Source organism: Stigmatopora argus, chromosome 1 (genome assembly GCF_051989625.1).
Source record: "Stigmatopora argus isolate UIUO_Sarg chromosome 1, RoL_Sarg_1.0, whole genome shotgun sequence".
NCBI classification, from domain to species: domain Eukaryota; kingdom Metazoa; phylum Chordata; class Actinopteri; order Syngnathiformes; family Syngnathidae; genus Stigmatopora; species Stigmatopora argus.
Window position 1 is genome coordinate 14,854,320 of NC_135387.1, and position 26,577 is coordinate 14,880,896.

Genomic DNA, 26,577 nt, shown 5'->3' on the forward strand with positions numbered 1-26,577 from the left:
CAAAAATGAATATACACATTGCCATTTTAGTATGATAATTGTTGCACAACAAAGAAGACACTTTTCCTGGACCCTGGAGGAATATACAGTAAACACTTTACAATGGGAGAAATGTTGGTTACAGTAATACCTCGACATATGAGCAATTTGAGATACGAGTAAAATTTTGGGCAAATAATTATCTTGATATACGAGACAAATTTTGATATACGTACGAGCATACAGCGGACGCGAGAGGCTGCTCATAAGAACATCATCGGCACTGTCTTTCTGGTCGCAACAGACAAAGCGATCGCTAATACGAGAGTTATATATGCTACTTCTCGTTGGCAAGTGGTCGTGCGTTATCCTATTGTGAGGACATTTGTGTGCATCATTTTAGGAATATTTTGAAGGGAAGACAAAAGCAAACAACCCTTGATAGGTTGCATCTGAAAGTCAGGGTGGAGGTGGGGCAAATAGAGCCAACCCGGGAGAAGAAAGGTATCAAAATTTAGTGTAAGGTTAGATTAAACTTATTTTTTAGTGTGTCTGCATCGTAATCCAAGTTCATTTAAATTTGTTTGTTATGTTACGAGCGCGTTGCCGTGCAAAAAGTCCCCCCTCACTCTCTCTCTCTCCCCTCCGTGAAATCCGTCTAATTTTAATACTATTAAACACATTTTAGTACTATTAAACCACTAGTCATTTGTTACTTTGTTAATAGATGGCGAATTAGAACAAATAAAAATGTTTTTCCAATCCAATATTCTTTTTTGGGTGTTTTTTTTTCAGGTTGTTGGAACGAATTAATTTGTTTTTAGTTCATTCATATGGGAAATGTTCATTTGAGCTACGAGTACATCGACATACGAGCTCAGTTCCGGAACGAATTGAGCTCGTATCTCGAGGTACCACTGTACTTTGTTGAACCTATGTGGAAGATTGCAACCTCGATTTTATGTTTTATTAGGAGGGGGTGTATACTACACACTAGAAACAAACAAAAACAACACTTTTTAGTTTTCCCTTACAAACAATATGATGTGTTGTAAAAGCTCCTACCTGTTTTGTTGGCCTCCATCAGAGCCTCATTTACATCCTGATTGGTCGTATTGCCGTCACTGTAAGTCTGCTGCCATTGGTCCAACTGCTCTCTGATTGGACGTAGGAGGTCGTTGACTTGCGAGACCGAAGCATTGGCCTGATTTATTGCTTGCTTTGCCGCATCAATGTCTTGACTGACATCTGCAGAGAACACAGAAAACTTGCACTAAACTTGACAAATGATGTCCATTACAATATATAGTCTCTCTAATGTCAAATTAAGATGAATTAATAATGATCAAGTTTATAAGAATCCCAGTTAGTCTTTACCAAAACTACAAAGTATATGTTACATAGTTCAAATGTCAAGCGTCAACTCTATTAGTACAAAAAAAAAACTATGAAAAGAGACTATGAAAAATGACTGCCACAAATTTACTGTGGAATGCCTTCTTTGTACTGATAGCAGATGCTACATTAGAAACAAATCTCCTTACAATTTTAGTATCGTTCCACAATAGTTCACTGAATGTATTGAACACATACTTGAAATGGAGTTCAGGTTCTTCTGGGCCATTTCAAAGTCTGCTGTCACTTGGTTTTGTTTAGTTTTGCTATTGTTCAATCGCTTCCAGGCGTCATCTAGCCGTGGTTTTAAGTCTGTAGTGAGGAAACAACACGTTTAGAATATAGTGAGGTTTATAGTTTGCATTTTTTTAATTTTTTTTTTTTACTTATTACAATATAAGCAATTGATTTTCTATTAGATTTTTCAAAAAGGGATCTGTCAATTTACTCATTTATTTCATTTAAAAGGAATTCTATAATTGAATGTCAAATGGGGGCCAAGAAAGGTTGCCGTGGGCCGACTGCAAGCTTGAGACCCCTCTCCTAAAAATCATAATTTGTGCATGAAAAAGTTAGCCTTTGAGCTGGCATTTATACCACTTTTGAGTTCCTCATCGAGGCTTTCTACTTCCTCCTTCAGCGCCACACTGCGGTTCCTCAGCGAGTCTGCCGTGTGACGGAGGTTCTGCTCCCCGACATTCTACGAGAACACAAAGGTCACAAACACGGGCAGGATGGATTCAAAAAGTCAAGCGCTCATCTTCACCTCCAGCGCCTTCGTTGCAGCTTCGTCCGCCTCCCCTGCCGCCTTCTCAGCTGCTTTGATCGCGTTGATGATCTTGTTGTAAGCCTTGGTCATGTCCACCAAACCTTCACTCTTCGTCTCCCCCACGAAGCTAACAAAACACCACGTTGACGTGAAGAGAATGTGTTTTTTTCCCATGTTGTCTTCACGTAGAGGTGTTTACCTGGACAAGTTCATGGATAAAGCATGGAGCATTTCAGCATGGCGCTCAGCTTCCTCCACCAGGGGGATCTTGGAGTCGGCCCACGTGAAGTCCTGCACCTTTTTGGACAATGGTGTCCTGGCACCGTCCAGCTGTGCCGCCAAACGCTCGTAATCCTGAGAAACAATGCCATCCTTGAAGTATGTGTGTGTTCTTCAAATGTGCAAATTGCACATACACATTTACAATGCTGGCCAGGTCAACATGAACCACTAGCGAAAATCCAAAGCCCCGCTGGAGTTGTCTGGTTGTGCATGCTCACCTCTTTGGAGTCATGCAGCATAGACTGCAGTTCGTTGACTTGAGCCACAAGATCTTCCGCCATTTGCAGTTGCTCGCCCACATCATCGCGTTTGGACGTCAGCTCATTCACTCTTCTCTGGAAGGGTAGAAGGTCAACGTCACAATTGTGAATCCCCAGCAGCGCCTTCACTCGGCGGTCGCTCCGCCACAATCACCGCGTTGTCGTCCAGGGTCTTCTGATTGCTGTTGTTAACCTCGGCAGCTCGGGCTAACTTTTCGATAGCCTCGTTTAGGGTGTCTCGAAGCTCCATCATGTTGGCGTGGAAGCGGGAAAGATAGTCATTGGCGGCTTTGACCGCTTTCTCGTTGTCCTTGTGACGACGTGCCAAACCCTCGTGTACCTTCCTCAACACTGTCGGCACAAGTGTCACTTCCTGTTCACCAACTTGCAGAATCAAGCCTACTTACATTTTTCTGCCTCCGTTTTCTCTCGGTCGGCAGTTTTTTTCTGTGCCGCGCAGCTTCTACTCCTCATATTGGCCAACATGGCTTCCACATCTCTCATCTTTCTCTCACGCTCTACGTCATCTAGTATTTCTGTGTTGTTCAGCGAGCCATTGGCCATTCGCAGGATGTCTGTTGGACCGACAACCACACACACAAGCATTACTACTATCTACCAGTGCTATAGTCATACCGGGATGACGAAAAGTATCGATTTATGGGGAAAAAAAATATGGAGAAGCGAGCTTCAATTGTATAGAATAGTATCAATACCATTCCATATTCCCTTATTACATACCATTTAAATCCATGGTCAATTTATGGATGAAGGCAAGCAGGTCCTTCGCCTTTCGGTAAGTGTCAGATGTGTTGTTTGCCAGCAGGTGAGATCGTTCTGCCGTCGTTTCACTCTGAAGATGCAACCATCAGGTCATGAACAGTGTATGAATGCGATGTTTATGCTCCAAATACTCAAAGTATAGGTTCCCAATTGTGCATCATGAGATGTCAGCAGCCTAATGATATCACATGGATTGGCATGTACTTTGTCGCATGTCTGTTTAAAAATGTGTACCAAAGTTTACTAACACATTTCTAAGCTTCACCTTGTTCTGCAGCAGGTCCACATCAGCACTAATGTTCACAATTTCACTCTGCAGTACATTGGCGTGATGGCGGCTGTCGGCCAGTGAGCTGTTGTACTTCTCGATGACATTCTATGAGGGCGCAAGATGACAATCAACATATGAGGACGAAGCTAAGTACCACATGGACTGGTCGAAGTGTTGTTATTGTTGTTTTAAAAACTTTTTTAACCCTCGTGACTTCCAAACCAATCATATTTGGCACGCTGTTAACTGGAGAAACGCAAACCTTCCTCAGCCAACTCACCTACGAAACTCTTTAAAAGGTTCTAGTTTGTGTGCAACTCACGGCGGCGTCATCCAATGACGCGTTGAGCTTGCGCAGCTGTGTCCAGGCCATGGAGCTGGCGTTGAGGTTGTGCAGCTGCGTAGCAAGCGAGTCAAAGTCCATCTCGTGCAGAGCCTCCAGCAGGACAATCACACAGCTGTCACAGGCTGCCGTGGTGACACACGCACGACACATTACATGAGTTCACGGCTATTTGTGTGCATGAGGCCAGAGGTTCAGGATTATCTTTCACATTTAATATTTCAAATGAGAGTATTTTATTAAGTGCTACTCTAGTTTAAAGATGTGTAGTAGAGCAATGCATTAGTATGAGTAAGATATTTCTTGATTGTGTGTGCTACACTTCATTCTCAAGTTTTTACATCTACGATTAAACGTTTTAAGCCATTCAGTAGGATGGGAGAGTGCCCCAAAACCTTTGACCGTGGATGTGCTTTATGTTTGGTTAGCATGCTTTTTATCACCTTCACAGTGGAGATCGGGTCCGTCCCCGACAAGAATGTTGTGTTCATTCAAACAGATTTCGCACTGTTTTCCTGTCATGCCGTCCTGACAATGACACTCTCCGGTCCGTGGGTTGCAGTTTCCACCCCTGCAGTTGCAAGCTAAACCCCCCCCCCAAAAAACAAGTCATATCTCAATTAACTCTGCCGCAACATCTCTTGCCAATTTATTTGTGTTCATGCTTTCTCACGTTTGCATCCCTCAGGTCCGTAGTCCCAGAATCCGGGAGCGCACTGGCGACAGTTAGGTCCGTTGACTCCGGGTTGACACTTGCACTCACCGCTCTGAGGGTTACAGGGCTGTACCAGTGCCGCTGAGGCCTCACAGTCACATGGACGACACCCGCCGCATGACTCAAAGCCGAACATGTCATTCTGAGGACGGGAATTTGACTCAACAACGTGGAACATGGAAAAAGGCTACTCGAATTTTGCCAAAATACAAACCTGACAGCTGTGACAGTGAGAGCCGCTCACTCCGGTTTTGCAGTGGCACTGCCCAGTATGCGGGTCACATGACTCAGTGCCGCATGGTGAACAATTGCATTCTGTACGACGACAACACATCATGGTGATTTAGCGAATGGGTCAAACCTACGCTGACTAATTGCGGCCACTAAAACTTACTGGTGCAGTTTTTGGCAGAGATGGCATCGCCGTGGTAACCAGGGGCGCACACTTCACAGTGAGGCCCAGTCGTGTTATGCATGCAGCTCAGGCACTCGCCGGTCAGTGGGTGGCAGTCAGTGAACAGCATGTTGGGGTCTGTGTTGCCGTGGCAATTGCACGGTTGGCATGTACTTCCCAGTACCATAGGATTACCGTAGTAACCGGGAGCGCACCTGCCAAGAAGCTATTGTTAATGACAGAATGAGGCAATGAGGCATCAAGCAGCTAACTGATGTGAAGTAGCTGGTGGGCATCCCCATAGAAAATTAAGTGTAGACTGAGAATATGTTTCTTTATGTCAAAGAAACGATGCTCCTAAACTTTTTAATTGCCAGGCAGAGATTGGGCACTCGTATGACTGGAAGCACCCTTGATATTTGTCATTTTATTGGCTTACCTTTCACAGTGTGGCCCGGCGTAACCTGGCATACACAAGCATTGCATGTGCTCATTCTTCTGCAAGCAACCTACAGCAAAACTGCACAAAACAAAGTTGATTATTTAGTCCAGACGCTATGGCCTCAAAGCAGAAAAGTTATTACAGAGTACTGACTTGTTGGTTTGCACTTGAAGTGGACATGGACAACTTGAACATGACAGCGCCTGGTCATTCACACTGTTGTTGCCGAGGAAACCACCCTTGCATTTCTCGCAATGGTCACCGGCCGTGTTGTGTTGGCAGTTCTAATAAACAAACACACACACAGCATATGACAATAAAACAGAATACAATAAATCACTTTTACATTCTCAGTCCCCTTATCCTCAGTCCTTTACATTAAATTATGATTGAAAGCATATTTTAACAGCGTGAGAAAGAGTGAAACAAGTCATAAAATACAAAATTCACGATTCCAGCAAAGCGATGAATGTCATTACTGTAATACTGGTTGCGAATCAATTATGGGCATTTTTTTTCACCAGAGTAAATTCCTGAACAAAACCTATCAGGCACATTAAGGCCTTTAAAACGTCATTTAGCAAGAATTTTAAAGAAGAGCAATTTCAGAAGACCTATAAAATCCACTTAACTCACCAGGCAAATTCCTGATACGTCCATACATTGATCCGAATGTCCATTGCAGTTGCAGGGCACGCATTTTCCCAGGAAGAGTCCGATGCTGTCCCTGTAAAAACCTGGAGCACATTTCTGTACGCGCAAAGATAGAAAGGAATAATAATGAATTAAAAAAAGGAGGAAACATGAACCCTTTAGGAGTTCAACATGGGCTGCTCCTCACCTGACAAGAGTCTCCCAGGTAGTTGGCAGGACACATGCAGAGCTCCACATTGTTGGCATGGCGACCAGCGGGCAAGCTCTCCGCCCGTTCGAGCACGGTGCCACGGAGTGACACCGAATGTGCCGACTGGGAATGAAGGGCTCGGATCTGGAGGGACTCCAGAGCCACCAGAACCATCATGAGTTCCTCTCGGGAGACAGAGTTGCCAGTCTGAGCGTGCCGGAAACTTCCCTGTTAGGTAGTATCATTTGTTTTAACAGGCTACTTTGCACTTTAACGTGAACACTACTGGGCCCACTTTACCTCAACCATGTGCACAATTCCCAAATGTGGCTCCTCGGGAGAAGAATATTCACGCTCCAAGAACACCAATGTCATCTGGTTGCCCTACAACCACACGCACAAACTTCTAGCAATACACTGCTACCTATTTTAGCTGATTTTTTTTAACGAAATACAAGACGAAACATCTTTTGGCAGAGTCCTGAAATTGTTTATTATCCCCCAAAAGTGTGTGTTTGTTTACCTTAAGGATTATATCAGGTCTAGGTGGTTCAACGGGAAGAGACCAGACATCTCCTCTCATTGTTTGTGTGTGAAGGCGATATCTCAGGTAACCCCCGTAAGATGAGACTTTGTCTCCAAGGTAGGTTTTGGGTGCATGCCAATGAAGATCCTGATATACATCAGGAATATCACTCAGGTCGGCCTCCACCAGGTCCTGATCCAGATACACGTTGACTGGCACTTCCTGTTTGTCAGCACTGAGTAGCACCCAGCCTTTCATGTTCATGATCTTTAAAAGGAAAGTTTGTTTCATCAACCCACTAAAGCGAAGGGCAAATTTAATTTGGCTACCTCGCTGTATCTCGTTTCTGAACTCCTGCAGCGGTCCGTCGCACGGAAGCAGAAGCAGCTGGTGCAACCTTTAGGGTTAGTTGGGTCTAAGTGGAATGTACCAACTCTGCACTGGTCACAGCGAGAACCCTCCACATTCTCCTAAATGTGGAAGAAGGGGGCATATCAAATAATTAGTCAGATAACTCTCACCCCAAATTGCTGTAGACACATTCTCGATGCTTTAGATTGCTTTAGATAGCTATTTCGGGCAATTGACTGGGTTTTTTTTGTTAGTTTTTTTTAAAGCTCACCTTGCATCGGCATTGTCCCGTGAAAGAGTTGCACACTTCTTCCTCAGTTCCTGCTTCATTACAATCACATGGTTGACAATTTGGGTAACCGTAGTATCCGGGTGCACAGCGGTCACATTGGCGACCGACCACGTTGTTCTTGCATCTGGAACACGATATGCGACAATGAAAATCAATTAAATCAATGAAACCATTAAATATTCACAGGCTTTTGAAGGACATCCAGTTAACTTGTGAAAATCTTTTAGATTGAAACTGTGTGTGTACATAGTTTTCTCAAGATTTTTTGTCAGTAGCTAAGGCAGAAATAAATTTAACAAAAATTCTTTAGAGAAGCTTCACATTTTTGTTTCCTTTTTATACGCTCACAAATAAGGACTCGCATTATCACCTGCACTGTCCGCTGAGAATGTTGCAGCTAACATCTGGTGCTACTGTTCCGGGGCGGGAACAGTTGCACACCTCGCATCCAACAAGCGGATGGCAGCCAAACGTTTGCGGCTCGCACTGGGTACACTCAGGCAGCAGGGTCCGGGGGGGGCAGATGCATTCGCCTGACATGGGTTCACACAGCCTGATACCGCAACTACAAGCTAAGGACAAATAACACGATACACGTTATCAGGTGAGTAATTTACATGAACTCATTCACGCACGCCCAGGTAAAGTATTCGCAGAGAGGTAGTTAATAATAATAAAAAGATATTAAAAACAGCAGCAAGTGACTTCCGTTGCATTTTGACTGGAGACCTAGTTTAAAAAAATCATCAAAATAAAAGATGTGCAGAGACACTCACGCCGGCAATCGGGGAAGCCCCAATATCCCGTGGCACACATGGAGCAGTCTCGTCCAATCACGTTGGGCCTGCAGCGGCACTGGCCGCCAAAAGGCTCACAGGTGTCACTCTCTGCGCCAACTTCATGACACGCACACGGCAGTGCGCCGTTGTTGACAAAAGCCGACAGCGAAGTGGCAGCTTGGCGACAGAAGGAGGGCGCACTGGACGGACTGCAGAGAGGCAGAAAATATACTAAAATAGCACATTTTCTCATGTTACCTTGAATTATATGCTGGGTTTTGTTACTTATTCATAAAAGATGACATGAATTAGCACCTTCTCATCTTTCTGACTTAGCGATACCATATGTTCAATCCTATGCCTTACAACATGCTGTATCTTTAAAATAATGGCAGACTTAGTTTAGAAACAAATTCATTGTAAAACATAACAGAAAAGGCTTCACAGTGAAACAGAGCTCAGCTTCTCAGAATTGCTCCAAGTAAAAAATCCCCAAATCAGTGTTGACATCACTAACAGAAAGATATTTGCAGTCTGCTGGCAAGCTATGTATAAGTTTTCAATTCTTTTGTTGCCGTATGACCATTTTGTTATTTCTCAAATAAGACTATAGTATTACAAAAACAGTGCAACACTACACTACAAGTCAATTCTTGCTGTGACAGACTCCCTAAAAAGCAGTTGCTGTTCGCTGATGAATTCATTCGGATAAAATAACTGCAAATGGGTAAAAAAAAACAGTGAGATTTGAGTGTTAAATTGTTTCCTAGATGAAACATTATGTACATAAATTCATTTTGATGTTTTGAAGTACTCTGTATGTCTTGAAACCTTTAAGTTTAAGAACTATAACTTGTGACTCTAACTAGTAATAAGAGTCGGTCGGAGTGCTCAGATACTCACTTGATGAAGAAGCTGTTTTGGCCACAGTTGCTTATGAAGTCATAAGATTTGTCCAGTGGTTCCTCGCTCAGGTACCTGGGGCTGTAGCTGGTTTCAGGCACCACCAGCACATAGTCCTGGAAGCAAATAAAGAACAAAGCGCATGAAAGTGTTTAGCAAGGAGATAAAAAAAATGCTTGCCAAGTTTTTTTAAGGAAGACAAGGACATGGTCCATGCAGGGAGTATACAAAAATGTAGTAATAAGTCTCAGCCCGTCTCCCAGCGATTCATTTCTAAATGAGAAGTCTTATCGGGTTGTGTGGGTTGAGTGTTACCATTGAAACTCACCAGCCACAGTGTTTTATCCGCAGGAACCTGCACGGTGAGAAAGAGATTGTGGTCGCTCACATCAAGGATGATCTGGTTTTCTGCCACCAAGACATTCCGACATCCATACGCATGCGGACAGAAGGAAGCGTTGACATGGCCTGATAAAGAGTCACAAATAGAAGCATCAACAAAGCCCAACCGAGCATCCGATTGGTGCCCACAACATTTTATTCATGGTGAATCTTCCAAATGATCATTACAAAGTGTATGTAAAAAAGACACAATGTCTGCACCATTTGCTAGTTATAGAGGACCCACTACAAATAACTTTACCTAATTATTTACCTAAATTCTGTGAAGTTGATGACAGCCACAGTACTTCCTGTTTGTGTACTGTCTTTTGTCAATCAATGCTAGATAATGCAATGTCTTCTTGATTTTTTTTTGCTAAAGCATGACCAAACTGGTATACAACCAGGCTGAAATAGTTGCGGTTTGAATACCTTTCCAGATGCGCCCGCCATTGATGTAGACATGAATGGGGTAAGAGGGGTGCAGAGGTTGGTGATAGTGGAGGATGAAGACATAGCGTCCCAAAGTGTGGACATGAGTCGAGTATACAGCTGCATTCTGTTTAAGAGGACGTTTCAAGGGTAAACAGCTGTTGTATCGCTGGCACAGGTTTAGAGAGTCACCTGCTGCGAGTCTAGTCTGATGTGGTCGCCATTATCGGCTGCCTGAGGGGGTCGCTCTGTTGCTGCCCAGGTGGAAGGTTCCCTCTGCGGACCGGGGAGAGGGAAGGCGGCTCCGGGGGACACCAAGATGGGTTTCTCCATGTTGGAGCTCTGGCCCTCTTTCAGGACTAGCGAGTTGGATGGCATTTGGAAGCGAGATGGGATGCAGGAAGAGCTACAAGGAAGAAGCGAGGCTGGTCTTGAGTGGGCGTCACGACATCTAGAAATGATGACGAACAATACTGTACCTGTCCTGGGAGAAGTGTCCGTGAGTGCTGATGCAAAGGACTTTAGGTTCCACATATTCCATGGAGAAGTGCTCTTGAGGAACCAAGTAGATTTTGTGCTACAGCAGCAGAATAAAGATATTTAGCACTCACACTTGAGTCACTAGCAATATTTTCAGATACAAAACACCAGAAAAATATTTGCGTGTTCATGTGGCTTGACATTCTGCGTACCAAGAAAAAGTTGGCACTCTCAGCGGTTAGCTGGAGCTCCATGTCACCAGCCAGAGAGAAGAGTGCCACTCGCTTCAGTTCATCTACAGCGACTGCTCGACACAAAAAGCTGCGAAAACACGTACAGTCCATTGATGAAGACCATGTCACAATTTTTCACAACGAGCAAAGTTTGGAGGTACACCTGAAGGTGCAGTGGGTCAAGGTAACAGTGTATTCTTGTGTCTGGGCTCCTGGCAAATTGAAGGTAACAGCAAGCGTTTGTGGCCATTCCTTCAAATTGGCGTACTCCACAACCAGCACGTAGATGTCTTCAGTCTTCATATTTACTTGCATCTCCACACTGATCTGCTGGCACAGCAATCATTTTCATCTAGTGCCAATTATTTCTGACCAGATATTTTCACATTTTAAAAAGCATGTGTATAGTTTGAATCATAAGTTATGTGTTATAAATTAAGACTGGGTAACAAATGCAGGCGTTCCCGCACTTACGTCGTAACCACTGCAGACGGCCATTTCTGGATGGCGTTGGGTGATCCTTTCGGTAGGGCACGGCCGTGGAAGGTGATTGTCGTGGCGACAACTGGCGTCATTGCCCGACACGGAGGGGAAGTGTTCCAGAGACAGGTATGTGTACTGTAGACAGCTGCGAGGACACAAGCGAGACAGATGTACTTTTTTAGCACGGATAAACAAAAAAACAACAAGAATATTGTGCTTACTTGTGGCCGCTGTCAGGTTGTGCGTTGAACATGCATGGCTCTGTGACATAGATTTGCAGGATGGGAGCCTCATAGTAGGCGCTGGGCAAAAGGACCAAAAAATCCTGAACAGGATAATAAGAATGTTATCATTATTTTTCAAAGCCAATTTCAAGGAAGTTGACTTTTTCTCTATTTTAATATCACGGGTCATTCTTGTTTCTGATCAATCAACCGTTACTCATTTTTTTTCTTTTTGTTGTGCATTCTTTTGCAAGTTCGAATTATACTCAGGTGCGACTTATTGTCCTGAAAATACGGTGGCACATAAAGTATGAATAGATAGATATTAATGACCAAAGACTCTGACCAGTAGGATTCCTTCAGCCTCTATGAGTACGGTCCAGGTTCCGGGATTAAGAACAAAAGGTTCTACAAAATTGTTTTGGGGAATGTTGACAAAGACTGGTCCTGTGCTGGGAGCGAAGACAATCTCTTTAGACTGCTCGGAACCTGAATAATCACAATTATCATTTTTTTCAGATTCATAAAAAAACAAAAAAAAAGCATTCCATTCAATAAAGAGGAAGGTGACAGGAGGAGAAAGACGAATGACAAGTTCAGAAAGGCCAATCAAAGGACCACAAGATGAGGAAGAGGAGCACTTACGAGAGTGAACGAGGCGGAAGAGGGAGAACCCATTGGAAGCGGAAAAAAAAACATGTCAAAGGAAGACAGTGAATATAAAGTTTGTGCCCTGAGCTGTAGCTGCATCCAAGAAGCGAAATGAATCTGAGGATCTCACAGGAAATGGAAGATGAGAAGAAGGAGGTTAAAGCTGCCCAACAGCAGTACTTACAATTAGCGCAGAAGTTTTTCCCATGGTCCTCCAGCACCGACACCCGACCCCGGACTTCTACGCCCGCTACGTTGGTGTAGCGCAGCACCATTCGGAACAGGTCCGGAGAGCTCACCCACACAGGCACCAGCACTTTGGACTGAAGGTACACCCACCAACACCAGGCGGCGGAAAAGGAGAGAAGAGAACTTCATATTATGGCCATTTTAACTCCTTCCCTGCTAATGATGATCTATTAGTGAATTACGACTACCATATTTTTTCTCAATGCTAGAATATTAAGAGATTTGGGGGGGGGGGGGGGGGGGGGGGGGGGGGTTCACTGCTGGTGTAGTGGTGTAGTTTCGTGATCTTGGCGAAGGCAGCGTGGCAACAATACCCACTCAGTGGTGATGTGATTGTGAAGGCAAATGTGTGTCCTAAAACTGACTGGTGACCAGTTTAGAGTATAGTACAACTTTTGCTCCAGCGCCCCACGGCCCTGACAAGGTTAAACGGTGTTGAAAATGGATGGATAGGTGCATGGATGTATATTTTGAGGTACAACTTTTAAAAAAACACCCATATTGACTGTGACATCAATTCCTGAATACTGGAGGTAAAATTTCTTATAGGACATACAAAAAAATGGTAAGATGAGAGGCTTAGCTACGGCGACGTATTTTCATTCCTCACCTGGATAAGGGACATTTGAGCGTAACCCCTCCAGCTGAAGGCAGGGAATTCAATTGTGTCATAGCCGAAGCGCACTGGCCTACCATCCAGCATGGTGCCCTCTTCTACCTCAAACTTGAGGTGGTGAAGGTCAGGGAAATAATGATCCACTGCAGCTCTAGACACAAAGCCACATCACAAATGCATCAATTAAATAGTAAAGCGTGAACATGTGAGATCTCTGCTGCTTCATGATTGTACTGTATGATTTGATTGGTGGTTCTGGACTCACAAGTTGCACTTTGCTCCGTGCACATTGGGCCTACAACGACAGCGGCCACTCCGCTCGTCACAGGCTTGGCCCTCGGAGCCACCAATATCACACTGGCAGCCTGGATGCACGAAGTGCTAGATGAAGCATCACAAAGCAGACAAATATACAATACAAGCACGCTGGATGAATTCTCACCCTGGCAGCCAAAGTAGCTGAGCTCCTGCAGGTTGTAGAAACCATCTTTGCAGGTGGTACAGGTGCCGCTACAGGCGTTTGGCTTGCAGTGACACTGACCGCTTTCCTGCGGTTTGAGAATTTGACAAATTGACATACACAAAAAAAAAAATCAAGAGGCGCTCATGCTAGCTCACCTGTGCGCACTCAGCGACGCCGCTCAGTGTTCCGGCGACGTGACACTCGCACTCTGAATGGGAATCCAAGTATGCCCAAAGAAACGCACACAAAAACAAACACACACGTCAGTGCACTCATCAGGTCTCAAAATCCAGTGAAACTTGAACCATTCTATTGGAGCTAAAGTCTTACTCGTGCATCCCTCATGAACATCTGGGGAGAGGTTCCAGTACAGAGGTTTACAGCGGTCACAGGCCACACCCTCCACACCCTCGCGACACTCGCATTGGCCCTGGGGGATGATTGACAAGAGGAATCAGTCCCTTTATTTGACTTACTTTTGGCGAGACCTATACTTTTTTGTGTAGTTTGTAAATATCCCATTCACAAACACTTTTTTCTTAGCTGAACTGAGCGATACGGAGTGAGTTTTCCAAAATAGGTCAACATTGGTGAAATTGGAAACAGGTTGTGGCAAACAAAAAGGCAACTTCTGAATAATAGTAATATAAACAACAGTTCGGTTTACGATGCCAACTACTTAGAGCAAAAAAAAAAACTCACCACAGGAGGAGGAACAATGTAATTGATAGAGCCAGCAGGATGGCATGTGCCAGCTAGAAACACACATATTTTCATGAGTCATCATTATTAACAATTCAGGATTGGTTTCGTTTTTTTAAAGCACACTACTGCACTAAAATTGGTTTCCGCCAACATCACAGGGATCTTTTTCTCTGTATTCCGGGCCTGCGTGGGTTTCCTCCGGGTACTCCGGTTTCCTCCCACATTCCAAAAACATGCATGGTAGGCTGACTGGACACTCTAAATTGCCCCTAGGTATGAGGGTGAGCGTGCATGGTTGTCCGCCTCCTTGTGCCCTGCGATTGGCTGCCCACCAATTCAGGGTGTCCCCTGCCACTAGCCCGGGTTTAGCTGGGATAGGCTCCAGCACCCCCCGCAACCATAATGAGGATAAAGCAGTTCAGAAAATGAGATGAGATGAAATATATATCTTAAATTTGGGTGGTGCAGTTTAATCATCTTCGATCTACAATGTGGAAATGACTGAGATGAGTACTTTGATTTGGTGTGTTTGACAAGACGGTGTGAATGTAGACTGTAGCATGTTTCATATGACAGTTCACTTGACAAAAAGCCCACAAAGTGTGTGTGTTTACCTTGACAATTTGGGAAGCCATAGGTGTCGCGTGCACACCTGTCACAACGCAGGCCTTGAACGTTGTGCAGACACACACACTGACCTGTTGTTTGATCACAGCTGCTGTAGCGAGAACCTTTTGTGGAACACTGGCATGCTGCAAAACACGCAGACGTCATGGCGACAATGAAAAACATTAGAAAAGTACTACCAATTACTCACGTGTGCAGCTGGGGTAGCCGTAGTTGCCAGGTGCACATTGGTCACATGAGGTGCCACTGTAGTTGGGCCGGCAGTGGCACTGACCTGATGCCGTGCAGCTGGTGTCAGAGGAGGTGCGAGGGTCACACATGCAGACTGCCACAAAAAAGTGAGGGGAACACGATCGCTTATACAAATCGACAAATGACACCTCACCATCTAGGAATGACTCTTATGGTCCTTGCAGCCAGACTGCAAGCCATTCTTAGATCCATGTTATATTTCATATGTTTGGTCTAAGTTCCTGGTTTATGCTAGTTTATACTTGTCCAAAAACTATATCTCGGTGTATGTTCTTTGCAAATGTCCAAGGTCCATTTCCTAGATCTAAACCTCAGGTTTGTATCTAGAGTCTATATCCTAAGGCCTGGTCCACACAGCAGGGTATTTCGCAAAAAGAAGCAATGTTTTCCCATTTTGGCCTGTCATCCACGTGAAAACACACATTTTGGGCTATTAGACCAATTGTGTGTAAATCCTCCGCCCAAAGTGAAGACTTGCAAATTCTGCATTTGATGCGTCTGTAGCTGTACTTTGATAACTGGAGATTTGCGTTTTTATTTATCGTCAAAACATCACTACTTGTGACAAAATATGTTCATACATCTTATATGCTATCCGTGTTTACAATCAGGGTTGGACACGAGTATGAAATATGCAAAAAACACACTTATGTACATATGTGGCTGGGTGTGGATAGTGTGTACATAGATTTTTTTAATTCTTGACGGAGTGGGTAAAATTGGGGATTTTTAAAAAGCCCGGCAACGTATGCACGGGGCCTAAGTCCAGATCCCTGCCCCAGACCTGACAGCCTATTGGTATGTTGATGTGTACCTCGACAATCGGGGTAAGAGTGGAATCCAGATCGACACCGTTCACACCGTGGACCCTGGAATTCTGCTTTGCAAAGACAGCGACCGGATGGGTCGCATACTTCAGGCAGCGAGCCCACAGAACTGCAACCACACACTGTGGACACAACAGCACCAAATGTGTTGCTACCACGACATTTTATCATCACACATTGTAAGATGGCAAGTCACTCACATTGACAGAGTGGATAGTTGAAGTAGCCTGGTGCACACTTGTCGCAATTGAAACCATGGAATCCACTGCGACAGACACCATGACCCGTGAGAGAGTCACACGAACCATCCAGGCAACCCGGACCTGAACACTGACAGGCTGCACATGCACCCACCCCACACCCATACACACACATACACGCGTACACAAACAGACAAATGGTGTAAGGTATGTGAAGCTAATTACAATGATGAACAGTTTGGAGGCAACACTGTTTACACAGGCGCGTGTGCATCTCCTGGGTGGCAGTATATACATGAAACCCTATAAATCAAGAGACCCCCTCCCTGTCAGTGTTTATGTGTGAACCTGTCTATAAATTAACTTCAGTGTCACCAGTTGGGGGCTTTTATGCACATCATTCTTCTAATCCAGGCATAACATCTAGATCAGGGCTCGGGAACCTTTTTGACAGAGAGAGCCATTCATATTTTCAAATGGTTTTCCTTGAGAGCCATACTCAGAATTTCAAAGTAAAATTACATGAAAATGTGTGCATTTTTCAGTCATTTCACCACTTTTAAAGTACAAAAAGTCTCTGAATTATTTTCACAACATGGTTACGCTGCTGCTAACAGCACCGACGTGCTTCTATTGCTGCCAGCGGTTTCCATATTTTCCCTCACAGGTTAGCGGAGAGCCATATGCACCCATCGAAAAAGCCACATATGGCTCCTGAGCCATAGGTTCCCTACCCCTGGTCGAGATGAGCATCACAGATACAGAAACCATGAACAGCCTTGGCATCAAAAGGTTTCTCACCCTGGCAGTTAAGTCCGTGAAAGCCCGCTGCACATGTGTCACAATGCTTGCCAGTGAAGCCAGGCTTGCACACACATGTTCTGCTGTGTGGGTCAGGTCTGCAAGAGTTGTCAATGGTGCCAGCAGCACTGCACTCACAGTCTGGACAAGAAACACAGGCTTTAAAAAAAAACCTCAAAACACAACATTTGTTAGGAAGGAACACAGTAAGAGTTTTGTGGAGGCGGTGTCATAAACAACCAAGAAAACAAAAAGAGCCTTGTTTTGGTCCGAACACATGGCACATAACATGGTCTTGGACAACGTAAACATACAAAATGAACAAGTGAACCAACATCAGAAGGGCCACGTCAAATTGTGAGACCAAGAAAAGTCCTTGAGAAAATCAAATGTAAACCATATATTTCAATAACCACATTTCTTACTGATAATCTCTCCAGCTGGCTTGACCTCGCCATTGTTGTTTCCAGGATATGTTGGGAAAGCTGCGTGAGAAAGACAGACAGACATGAGCAATTAATGGCGTTCGTCTGGTCGAACATCCAATTAGTTAGGCAAATTTACGGTAACACTCCGGGAAGTTGACGAAGCCATAAGCACACTGGTCGCAGTTGTCGCCAACGTAGTTTTCTTTGCAGAAGCAACGCCCTGTAAGGTCCTCACAAGTCCCGTCCATGAACGGAGACTCACAGTCACATGCTGACAAAAACACACAAAATTGAAACGACAATTTAGCTAGATAACATACATTTAAAATAAATTGACGTAAGACGTGATCTGGAACAGAGCGACAAAATGAGCTAGATCAGAGTTTATGGAAAAAATACTGATTTGAATAAATAAAAAAATATTTTCAGATCAAAACTATTATTTAAGTCAAACTCCCAAGAAAATTGAGAGCACAACTCTTTTCTGGGACACTAAACTTCACCATACAAATGGCAATTGGCCTTAACTAACAATCATAACGCATGGCGATTCTAGAATCAGCAACCAAATGAAAGGAATCCATGTGACTTACGTGCGCAAGCCAGTGGTGAGTCAATGGGAGTATCGGGTGCTCTGTAGTAAGCAGAGGCACAGCGCTCACAGTTAACGCCCGTGGTATGATGCTAAAAGATAAGCAACAAATGTTAAAAACAACAACAACAACAACAAGCCGATGACGGCACTGGCGTTTGTGCTCGCCCTACCTGACAGTTGAGGCAAACACCGCCTCCTCTGTAATGTCCACGGATGTCGCGGCTGCCGTGGCGCTCGGCCACATCACCGTCGTAGAAGCAGTCGAACGAGTGCCGATGACAGTTGCATGCTGAGAAGAAAGTACTTATTTCTGTTAGCCTTCATAATAACAGTGCACATGCACTTCCTGATGGAAATTATAAAAATGAAAATGATGGCAAGACAAACTGCATGACAGACCTCCTGCTGTTATATGCAAAAGTTTTCACTTTTTCTTAGTTTTTTTAAACAACAGACAGGAATTGACACCACATAAGAAAAGTAGTATGCATTCTAAGAGGTGGAGTTCCAAGCATCATGTAGAACACATAACGTGAAACACTCACGTTCACATTCATTGGCACTGTAAGTGGTGGCCGGTCTCCATGGTTGCTGGTGGTACCCGGGACAACATTGGTCACATGATACACCGCAGGTGTTGTGCTGACAGTCGCACTGTAGCCTGTACACACACACACACGCACATTCACAGACATTAATGAAAAACTGGCTTCAGCACCCATTCATTTTCTCCTATTCTCCATCCTCCAACTTCCTCCCCAACTGTCAGTCTGAATAAGCCTCTCTGATTGTCTGTTTAACATGAAACGTATATAACCACTGCTCAAATTGGCTTCAAATTATTATTCACAAGTGTGATGATTTTTTTAAGTGTCCATTTATACACCTGTGCTTTCATTGAGTTTCACTTTCACTACAATGTATTTGAATGGGTGAAAATATATGTTTGCAAGTTGTTTCAAACAAGGTCAAAAGTGCCTAAGGTTCAAACATATTCTGATGAACATGTGTACAAGAGAACATTATTTTACAAGAGACCATTAAAAGAGAAACAATTGTCAAAGTCCAACTGGGAGAAAATTGAAAAACGATGACTAATGTTAAGACCAACCGTATATATACATGTACATCTATGTGTTTGTATGTATATGTGTATGTGTGTGTATATCTCTATCTCTATCTCTATCTCAGCAACACGCTTATTTATTCACTTATTTATTACCTATTTATTTATGTCTAAAATGTATTTTCCTGGGTCTGTATTCTCACCCTCTTGCTACTGTAACAATGAAATTTCCCAGGATTTATAAAGTTATCTAATCTAATAATACAATACCGTGCCTAGAATGAGTACTACATCCTTAGACTGTTGCAGAAGAATAAGATAAACGTTCAGAACGAGCTTTTGACCCTGCTGAATCAGATCAGTTTTGAGAATTAAAAAAAATGAATTTGATTAAAATGTGGTGCATTTGAAGTTGAACAAAGGAATGTCGGTTCCCTTTAGAAAGCAGATAAAGTTAGGCTCGCTTTTCCTGTATCTTTGTTAATAGATCACTCACGCGTGTCATGAATTTGCAAACTATATAAAGACACATTACGTGAATGGCACAAAGACTTGTGGGTACACTTTCCAAGTGTCACCGTGACTTTAAATAGATAACTCACCTGCGTGAGTGTTTTGATATTAAAGGTGAACACAAAATGATTCTGTGATGCTTAATAAGAGGAAACTACATTTGTTTGCTAACATAGGGCTGTCATGGAAACACATAAATATATGTGGGAGATTTTGACTCTCATCAAAATGGCCATTTTGATATGAAAAAAAAACACACAACTCACAATGTTGTCCTTTCTGTGGAAACTGGGTTGAAATAGCTCTAAGTGTTAAAGGTTACCAACTCCTGATAGAGACAAAATCTATAGCAGGGCACCCCAACACAGAGAAGAACTTTGATATTCCACGAGGAAGTGTGGAGTATCAGGAAAGGGGGTGCGTGAGGCTCAAGGGAGATGAGATAGCAAGGGTGGGGGACTTGAAATACTTCAGGTCAACAGTCCAGAGCAATGGTGTGTGTGATAAGGAAGGAAAGAAATAGATCCTAGATGGGTTGAAGAGGTGAAGGAAAGTATCAGGTGCATTAAGAGATAAAATAATTTCTCTTAAAAAGAAGGGAAGGTTTTGATGAGGTATGTTGAGAGCCTCTATAGCTGTAAAATCACCAGTTTGAATCAGAAAGGAGCACATGAAGGGGACAGACACGGTTAGAAATTGAAACAAAGCAGATAGTTTGGACATATCCAGAGGAGAGATAGTGAGAATATTGATGCAGGGACAATGAAGAAGGAGCTGCCTAACAGCAGCGAAAAAAGAAGATCTGTGAAAAGGTCAATAAATCGATTAAAGAAAGCCATGAAGTCACTTGTTGATGTTGGAAAGGGGGATGCAGTAGAAAAGTGAAGACGGTAAAGAAGAGCTGCGTGCTGTGGTGACCGCTAACAGGATAAACCGAGAGGAAAATAAGAATTAATCAAGACAGGTTTCCACTTGACTAGAAAAATGGCCTTTTAACCTCATAATTTAGACCTCAGTGCACCATTTGTGCCCTTACTTGTATGGGTCATTGAGGTCCTGGGCACTACATGCTTCAGCATGTCCGTTACACACGCAGCGTCCACCAATACTGATGTCCTTGATACTGTAGTAGTACTGCACACACAGAACAAACATCAGTTGAGAAACAACAATCTATAACTGCAGACACATGACGATGATACAGACGCTCCCCTACTTACGAACATTCGAGTTACGAACAACGGTACATACGAACATGTCTGCAAATTGCGTTTATGTCGCAAAATGTTCATAAGTTCGATTTTGTATTGCGCGCCTTTTTCCGAGTAGTGCTTCTTTATGCCGCTAATACCGACGCCTGGCGCTGTGAGAGCTCAGCTCACCCAGCATCCACCTTCCTCTGCCCAGTTCGTTGCAGTGCATAAGTTGCGTAAGTGCGTGACGTATCTCCAGTGCGCAAAGAACCTTTTTCATTTTTATCATTAAATATCTCGTGCATCCATTATTCACTATGGTTGGTGAAAAGCAAAAGGCTTCTAGTGAGGGAGGTGCAAGGAAGAGGCAAGCCATTTCATTTGAAATGAAAGTGGCAATAATAAAGAAGCGTGATGCGGGTGAGAAAATGGTGAGCATTGCACGGGCATACAACTTGAATCGTTCGACCGTCGGTACCATTTATAAACAGAAAGATCGAGCAGCAGGACCCAAATATTGAACGTTGCACAAAGGTTGCAAATCAATTGAATTATGCCATACAGTGCTACCGCATCATTTATGATGAAAAGAAGAAGAAAACTGCAATCATCATTAGATAGCTTCTTTCGGCCAGTTTCTAGTAAATCTCTCTCTCTCTCTAATGTATGTATACAGTACTGTATGTATTCTCTCCATTTTATTAAATGTTTTTTTCAGTACAAACCAATGCTGGTTACTTATACAAGCCTTAAACATACACATGCACTTATATAAACCTTCAATATACTTATATAGGCCTTAAACATAAATTATAATACAAAATATAGCACCGAATCAACTTACGAACAAATTTAACTTATGAACAATCGCTCGGAACGTAACTCGTTCGTAAGTAAGGGAGCATCTGTATACACCTTTTAACCTTAAGAAAAAGCCCGCAACTTTAGCTTTGTATTATTTATATATATATATATATATATATATATATATATATATATATATATATATATATATATATATATATATATATATATATAATTATTATTATTAATTAAGTGAATTCTGCAATCGACTGATTCAGGGTGTCCCCCGCCTATTGGCTCCAACACCCCCCGCGACCCTAATGAGGATCAAGCGGTTCAGAAAATGAGATGAGAATAAGTGAATTATGGAAATGATGAGTATTCATCTTCATCCCTACCATTGAAAAGGGAATGGGGACATGATGTCCTACTTGCCCACCATGAAAACAAATAACAATGAAGCAGTCATTGAGGCAGTGCCAAAGTGAGAATGCATGTGAAGAGAGCTGAAGAGAACCAAAGTGAAAGCTAGAGGACTCACTGGTTTCCAAAGAGGGCATAGAGCAGGAAAAGGAAAATACTGACAATCCTGAGAGTGTGGAGGCTGGTACTAATATGTAAGCATTTTTTTAAACAGAGAATGCACAGATACTGCACGTGCACCCACAAGCACCAGCCATCCAGATTTCTGTCATTATTTTGTTGTTTGAAAAAACATTTGCCTGTTTCGTGTTTTACTTTTCAATGCAAAGACAATATTCAATGCAAAAAGTTTAAGGTGAACCTGGACCAATGACAAGTTCGAACAACCGACATATGAATCCATACCCGGCGAGTGACGGTGGGATCTCGCAGGGCTTTCCCCATCAGGTGTCCGAGGAGCGTGTTGGTACGCAGGAAGCGCAGACGGATGTTGGTGGCCTTGGTGAAGTCACGCAGAACGGGGGAGTAAGAAAAGTTCATCGCTCCGGGGCGTCCATTCACGAGTGACACCACAATCTGAGAGGGATTTTCAAAATAAAAATATGCGTTAAAAAATAGACACCCTCTTAACAACGGTCAGTATTGAAATTGATTCCTTCACAATGTTATGTTAACATTATCCAACACTCCATCAAATATGATCCTAAAATAATATTAAGAATGTCCTTTTAAGAGTGGAATACTGAAAAAAAAAAAATCACTCAAATTATATCAACAGACTAGTTTCAATGGAAAATAATAGCCAAGTATTCCACAATGTTGAGTGAGTCCAATTAAAACTGTGTGAAAGTGGTAAGTCTACTGCGTTTTATATTACTGGTACACGCACACTTGCTACGTACTGAACTGACCAGAGGGAAAGCTTGGATGCCTTGTAACTCACACAAAACTTAAATTTGACTTGCTGTATTGCATGTCCAGATATGAAGGGGTAGACTAAATATGCTTTGAAATTGGTTTCTCAGCTAAGCTTGACTGGTTTCTCTGTATGCCGGTCAGAAGACTAGTAAGATTAATACATAGCTTTCCCCATGGTCTTTTTTTAAAGAGGACAGAATACTATCTTTGAAATTGACCACTCGATCGCAATAAAGGTATCAGACACCTCTGGGTATAATCCTTCCAGTCTGCCAAATTTACGGACAATATTTTTCTAGTGGGGAAAAAAACATTTTCATTTTACCTCAATTCGAGTGCCTGCTTAAAAAAGGCAGCTGTTGTCAAAAGAGGGGAGCAATTTACTTGCTCCCTCCCCCGTATGGAGTTATTTGTGACCCTTGTCAGTAAATGAGCAAATTAGGGCAATGGGCATTTTCAGTAAAGGACTTTGGTATGATATGAATTGTACAGTTTTAATAAGTGAATACATGTTACCTCCCCATTTTCCAAAGGAACAATTCTTGAATATTCGGTGGTACAAATGACATCATTGTCATTGGAGATCCTCTCAATGGTTTGCTGCCCAAAGCGCTCGATACAGTCTCGCTTGGAGGCTACACACACACAAAGACGTTAATGATGTGCTTAAATATGTTAATTACAGTACAAGTGGGTGGGGAGGTTTGGGGTCTGAAAGATGAAAGAGGGAGAGGTCAACAACAGAACATTTTAAGCATAAGGAGGTCATTGGAAGGTGTGTGTGAATGTTTGATTCATCAGAACACACAATAAAACTTGAGGTCTGACTATGTGTGTTCTGAATATTTGAAGTGAAGGTAAATGTCTTTCGGCAAAAAAAGTCTGACAAATGTGAATGATAAAAAGTACCTAAAATAAAGCTACTATTGAATAATATTAGATTTTCATTGACAGTGCCTTGAAAAAAGTATTTGGTCGCTTCTAAAATTGGTATTTATTTGCATAGTTTACCCACTTTTTTCGATAATCAAGTGAATACTTGACAGCGATAATAAGATGTACGCATAAAATGCAGCATTAAAATTGAGGAATTCATTAAGTGGGAGAAACACGCTATTTAAAGTGACTTTGCCTTGTGTGAAAACAAGGTGACCCATATTTCCTTATTTTCACATCACTTTGTTCTAACTCTGGTTGCTCTTCAAGTAATTTGACCTGATCTATGAGAGGGCAACATAGTGATGGAATTAGTACTCACAGGAGAAATACTGCCATGGCTGGTATGTCTGCCCGAAGTCCACCGACCTTTCCAAGACCCAGAGATCAGGACGAGGAGAGTTGGCGAACTTGATGAGCACGTAGGCTACATGGAAGAGCTGCACGCAAACACACACACACACACACACATAGACATCAATTACATCGTCAATGACATCATCCTTATTCTGACAAGTATGCTAACGGTTCCAGATGTCGTTGTTATTGCTGTTGTGATGTCATCGAGCAAATCGTGTGGCCGTGTGAGCCAATCTGCATTCCACTACAATTGAATGGTCAACGCACCAATTGTTTTTTTCATATAACATTTATCTGTTCAGATTTGCAGGGATCTGACTTCAGGCGATTAGAGAATGACATGCTGGAGGATCAGTCGCCAGTCAGACGCAAGGCGCGCATAGATAGACAATCATTATCTCACATTCATACTATCAGTATGTCGGAAATGAAGTCACGCTGTCTGCATTAGGGTAAGACCATTGCACCACTCTGCCAAGAGTAACATTATGCTGTAAATGCTAAAATAATTCATTGGAGAAAGAGTGAGAAGATACAGATGTGCAATGTTCATTCTGTCCTTGACCATAGTTGAGACTCAAAGCAGTTATATTAAAAGAAGTCTGTATTATTGGAGGAGACAAAATCAAACAAAACACAAAGACTATTTTTTGCTCTGATCTCGTTGCTAAATAAAGGTGACTTAAATAACAATACCTTTTGGCAATGCAATCAAATGACAGATTTTATCTGGCAGTAAGGAAGCAGCTGCACCTTTTCTAACTTAAGCAGATGAAAAACTTTGCATCACTAATGGGGACTATTTGGAGTATTTTTTTTAAACATTTGAACGTTGAAGCATGTCATTTTGTGGGAATTTGACATTTGTACTCCCATTGATCCGACCTACGCTGAGGGGAGTTGGCAGGAAGAACTCCTATCAGCATAGTTTTTGGGGGGAGTTGATCCACCATTCAACTCCTGGAAGATGACAAAATTAAGCACCAAAATACAGTAAATTAAAAACAAGCAAAATGTGAGCATCTGCGTGCATGTAATTATGTACTGCCCGTGTGTGTGCAAAATTGATTATGCTGACCTATTAAAAAAAGGAAAAAAGGAAAATAGGAATAAAGCACATTACTGTAGATCTACTAGAGAGGGAGAGGTCATATAAAGGTCCAAACTCCTCTTAGGTTCCTTTTGTGTGTCCTTGTCTTATCTCCATGGTTACCTGAGGCACCGGGAATGTGCTGCCACCAAGGAATGTCCACAAAGCACAATCATTAAACCAGCCAGGAGCCGTTATCTCGCACAGGCGCGCACACACAAACTCACAAACTAGATTTCCACCTGTCATATAACATTCCGCATTGGGAGCAGCTTGGAAACATCATTTGTCAGCACTCTACATAACATCAACACTTGGAAATAGTAGAAACATGGTTGAAAAATGTTTAGAACGCAGTTGAAGCATGAAGAACATTGCGCGAAAAAAAACTCTATGGATAATGTTGGAACAAGACTGGATCAGAATTGGAGCAGAGCTAGAAAATGGACTCTGGGCAATCCTTTCGACCCTAAAATCCTGATTCTTTTAAGATGATACTGCTCACAATGTATCTAAACATTGTTTTTATGTTGGTTTTTAGAAGGTAGTTTTTATCCAATGTCTACAAGCAATAATATAGGGGCCACAATGATTTTTTTTTTTATGTTAGCTTTATATATGATCTCAGGTGGAGTGTAATAAACTGAATACGAACCAAAAATTCACTTTTAGAGAAACTGTTCGAAATTTTCCCAACTATTTAGTTTGCATTTGGTAGATAAAATATTTCATGGGTGATCACCAATGTCAACCAAAAATTGATTTCAATTTGATTTGAATGCATGTACATCTATGTGTATGTATGTACACGTATGTGTATGTATGTATATGTATGTATGTATATATATATATATATATATATATATATATATATATATATATATATATATATATATATATATATATATATATTCAGCAACAAGCTTATTTATTTATATATTTATTCATGTATTTATTTATTAACTTACTTATTACCCATCTATGCCTAAAATGCCTTTCCTATTTCTGCATCCTCACCCTCTTGCTACTGTGACAACGAAATTTCCCGAATACGGGATGAATAAAGTTATCCAATCCAAAACCCAGCCCTAGAAGCAAGGCATGCATGGGACTCAACGTGGTTGGAAAAAGCTCAACGGATGCGGAGCAACAATTATTTCAAGGTTGGACCACAGGTGTGTGTATGTGGCACATTCCAGATGGGCAAATGAAAAAGGCAAGTGTATGTGTGTGTATAATGACAGTGTGAGCCTTCTTCATAAACACCACTTTGTTGTTCCAGGTGTCTGCATCTACGGT

The 26,577-nt window shown here is 42.5% G+C and overlaps 1 protein-coding gene across 1 annotated transcript in view; it reads right to left on the reverse strand.

Annotated features, from left to right (window-relative positions):
- Positions 1-26,577, reverse strand: part of lama5 (laminin, alpha 5) — a 43,954-nt gene that overhangs the window by 8,786 nt on the left and 8,591 nt on the right. Inside the window, exons 3-58 of the mRNA XM_077600987.1 lie at positions 24,151-24,268; positions 23,409-23,527; positions 22,380-22,550; positions 20,591-20,688; positions 18,521-18,636; positions 18,146-18,264; positions 17,974-18,064; positions 17,517-17,651; positions 17,378-17,437; positions 16,953-17,093; positions 16,152-16,289; positions 15,939-16,073; positions 15,063-15,197; positions 14,860-14,997; positions 14,243-14,295; positions 13,871-13,970; positions 13,696-13,748; positions 13,520-13,625; positions 13,343-13,442; positions 13,072-13,228; positions 12,397-12,535; positions 11,908-12,050; positions 11,559-11,662; positions 11,329-11,482; positions 11,018-11,181; positions 10,834-10,942; positions 10,621-10,718; positions 10,334-10,547; positions 10,142-10,268; positions 9,657-9,796; positions 9,329-9,444; positions 8,423-8,634; positions 8,017-8,218; positions 7,626-7,770; positions 7,333-7,473; positions 7,001-7,270; positions 6,778-6,861; positions 6,475-6,705; positions 6,270-6,383; positions 5,787-5,917; positions 5,631-5,711; positions 5,192-5,406; positions 5,012-5,112; positions 4,756-4,939; positions 4,526-4,666; positions 4,062-4,207; positions 3,734-3,844; positions 3,427-3,538; positions 3,093-3,260; positions 2,840-3,036; positions 2,644-2,760; positions 2,343-2,497; positions 2,141-2,270; positions 1,972-2,074; positions 1,573-1,686; positions 1,045-1,227 (exon numbers count right to left, since the gene is read on the reverse strand). Of these exons, the coding sequence (XP_077457113.1) occupies positions 1,045-1,227; positions 1,573-1,686; positions 1,972-2,074; positions 2,141-2,270; positions 2,343-2,497; positions 2,644-2,760; positions 2,840-3,036; positions 3,093-3,260; positions 3,427-3,538; positions 3,734-3,844; positions 4,062-4,207; positions 4,526-4,666; positions 4,756-4,939; positions 5,012-5,112; positions 5,192-5,406; positions 5,631-5,711; positions 5,787-5,917; positions 6,270-6,383; positions 6,475-6,705; positions 6,778-6,861; positions 7,001-7,270; positions 7,333-7,473; positions 7,626-7,770; positions 8,017-8,218; positions 8,423-8,634; positions 9,329-9,444; positions 9,657-9,796; positions 10,142-10,268; positions 10,334-10,547; positions 10,621-10,718; positions 10,834-10,942; positions 11,018-11,181; positions 11,329-11,482; positions 11,559-11,662; positions 11,908-12,050; positions 12,397-12,535; positions 13,072-13,228; positions 13,343-13,442; positions 13,520-13,625; positions 13,696-13,748; positions 13,871-13,970; positions 14,243-14,295; positions 14,860-14,997; positions 15,063-15,197; positions 15,939-16,073; positions 16,152-16,289; positions 16,953-17,093; positions 17,378-17,437; positions 17,517-17,651; positions 17,974-18,064; positions 18,146-18,264; positions 18,521-18,636; positions 20,591-20,688; positions 22,380-22,550; positions 23,409-23,527; positions 24,151-24,268 (7,579 nt within the window). The remainder of the gene's footprint in view (positions 1-1,044; positions 1,228-1,572; positions 1,687-1,971; positions 2,075-2,140; positions 2,271-2,342; positions 2,498-2,643; positions 2,761-2,839; positions 3,037-3,092; positions 3,261-3,426; positions 3,539-3,733; positions 3,845-4,061; positions 4,208-4,525; positions 4,667-4,755; positions 4,940-5,011; positions 5,113-5,191; positions 5,407-5,630; positions 5,712-5,786; positions 5,918-6,269; positions 6,384-6,474; positions 6,706-6,777; positions 6,862-7,000; positions 7,271-7,332; positions 7,474-7,625; positions 7,771-8,016; positions 8,219-8,422; positions 8,635-9,328; positions 9,445-9,656; positions 9,797-10,141; positions 10,269-10,333; positions 10,548-10,620; positions 10,719-10,833; positions 10,943-11,017; positions 11,182-11,328; positions 11,483-11,558; positions 11,663-11,907; positions 12,051-12,396; positions 12,536-13,071; positions 13,229-13,342; positions 13,443-13,519; positions 13,626-13,695; positions 13,749-13,870; positions 13,971-14,242; positions 14,296-14,859; positions 14,998-15,062; positions 15,198-15,938; positions 16,074-16,151; positions 16,290-16,952; positions 17,094-17,377; positions 17,438-17,516; positions 17,652-17,973; positions 18,065-18,145; positions 18,265-18,520; positions 18,637-20,590; positions 20,689-22,379; positions 22,551-23,408; positions 23,528-24,150; positions 24,269-26,577) is intronic.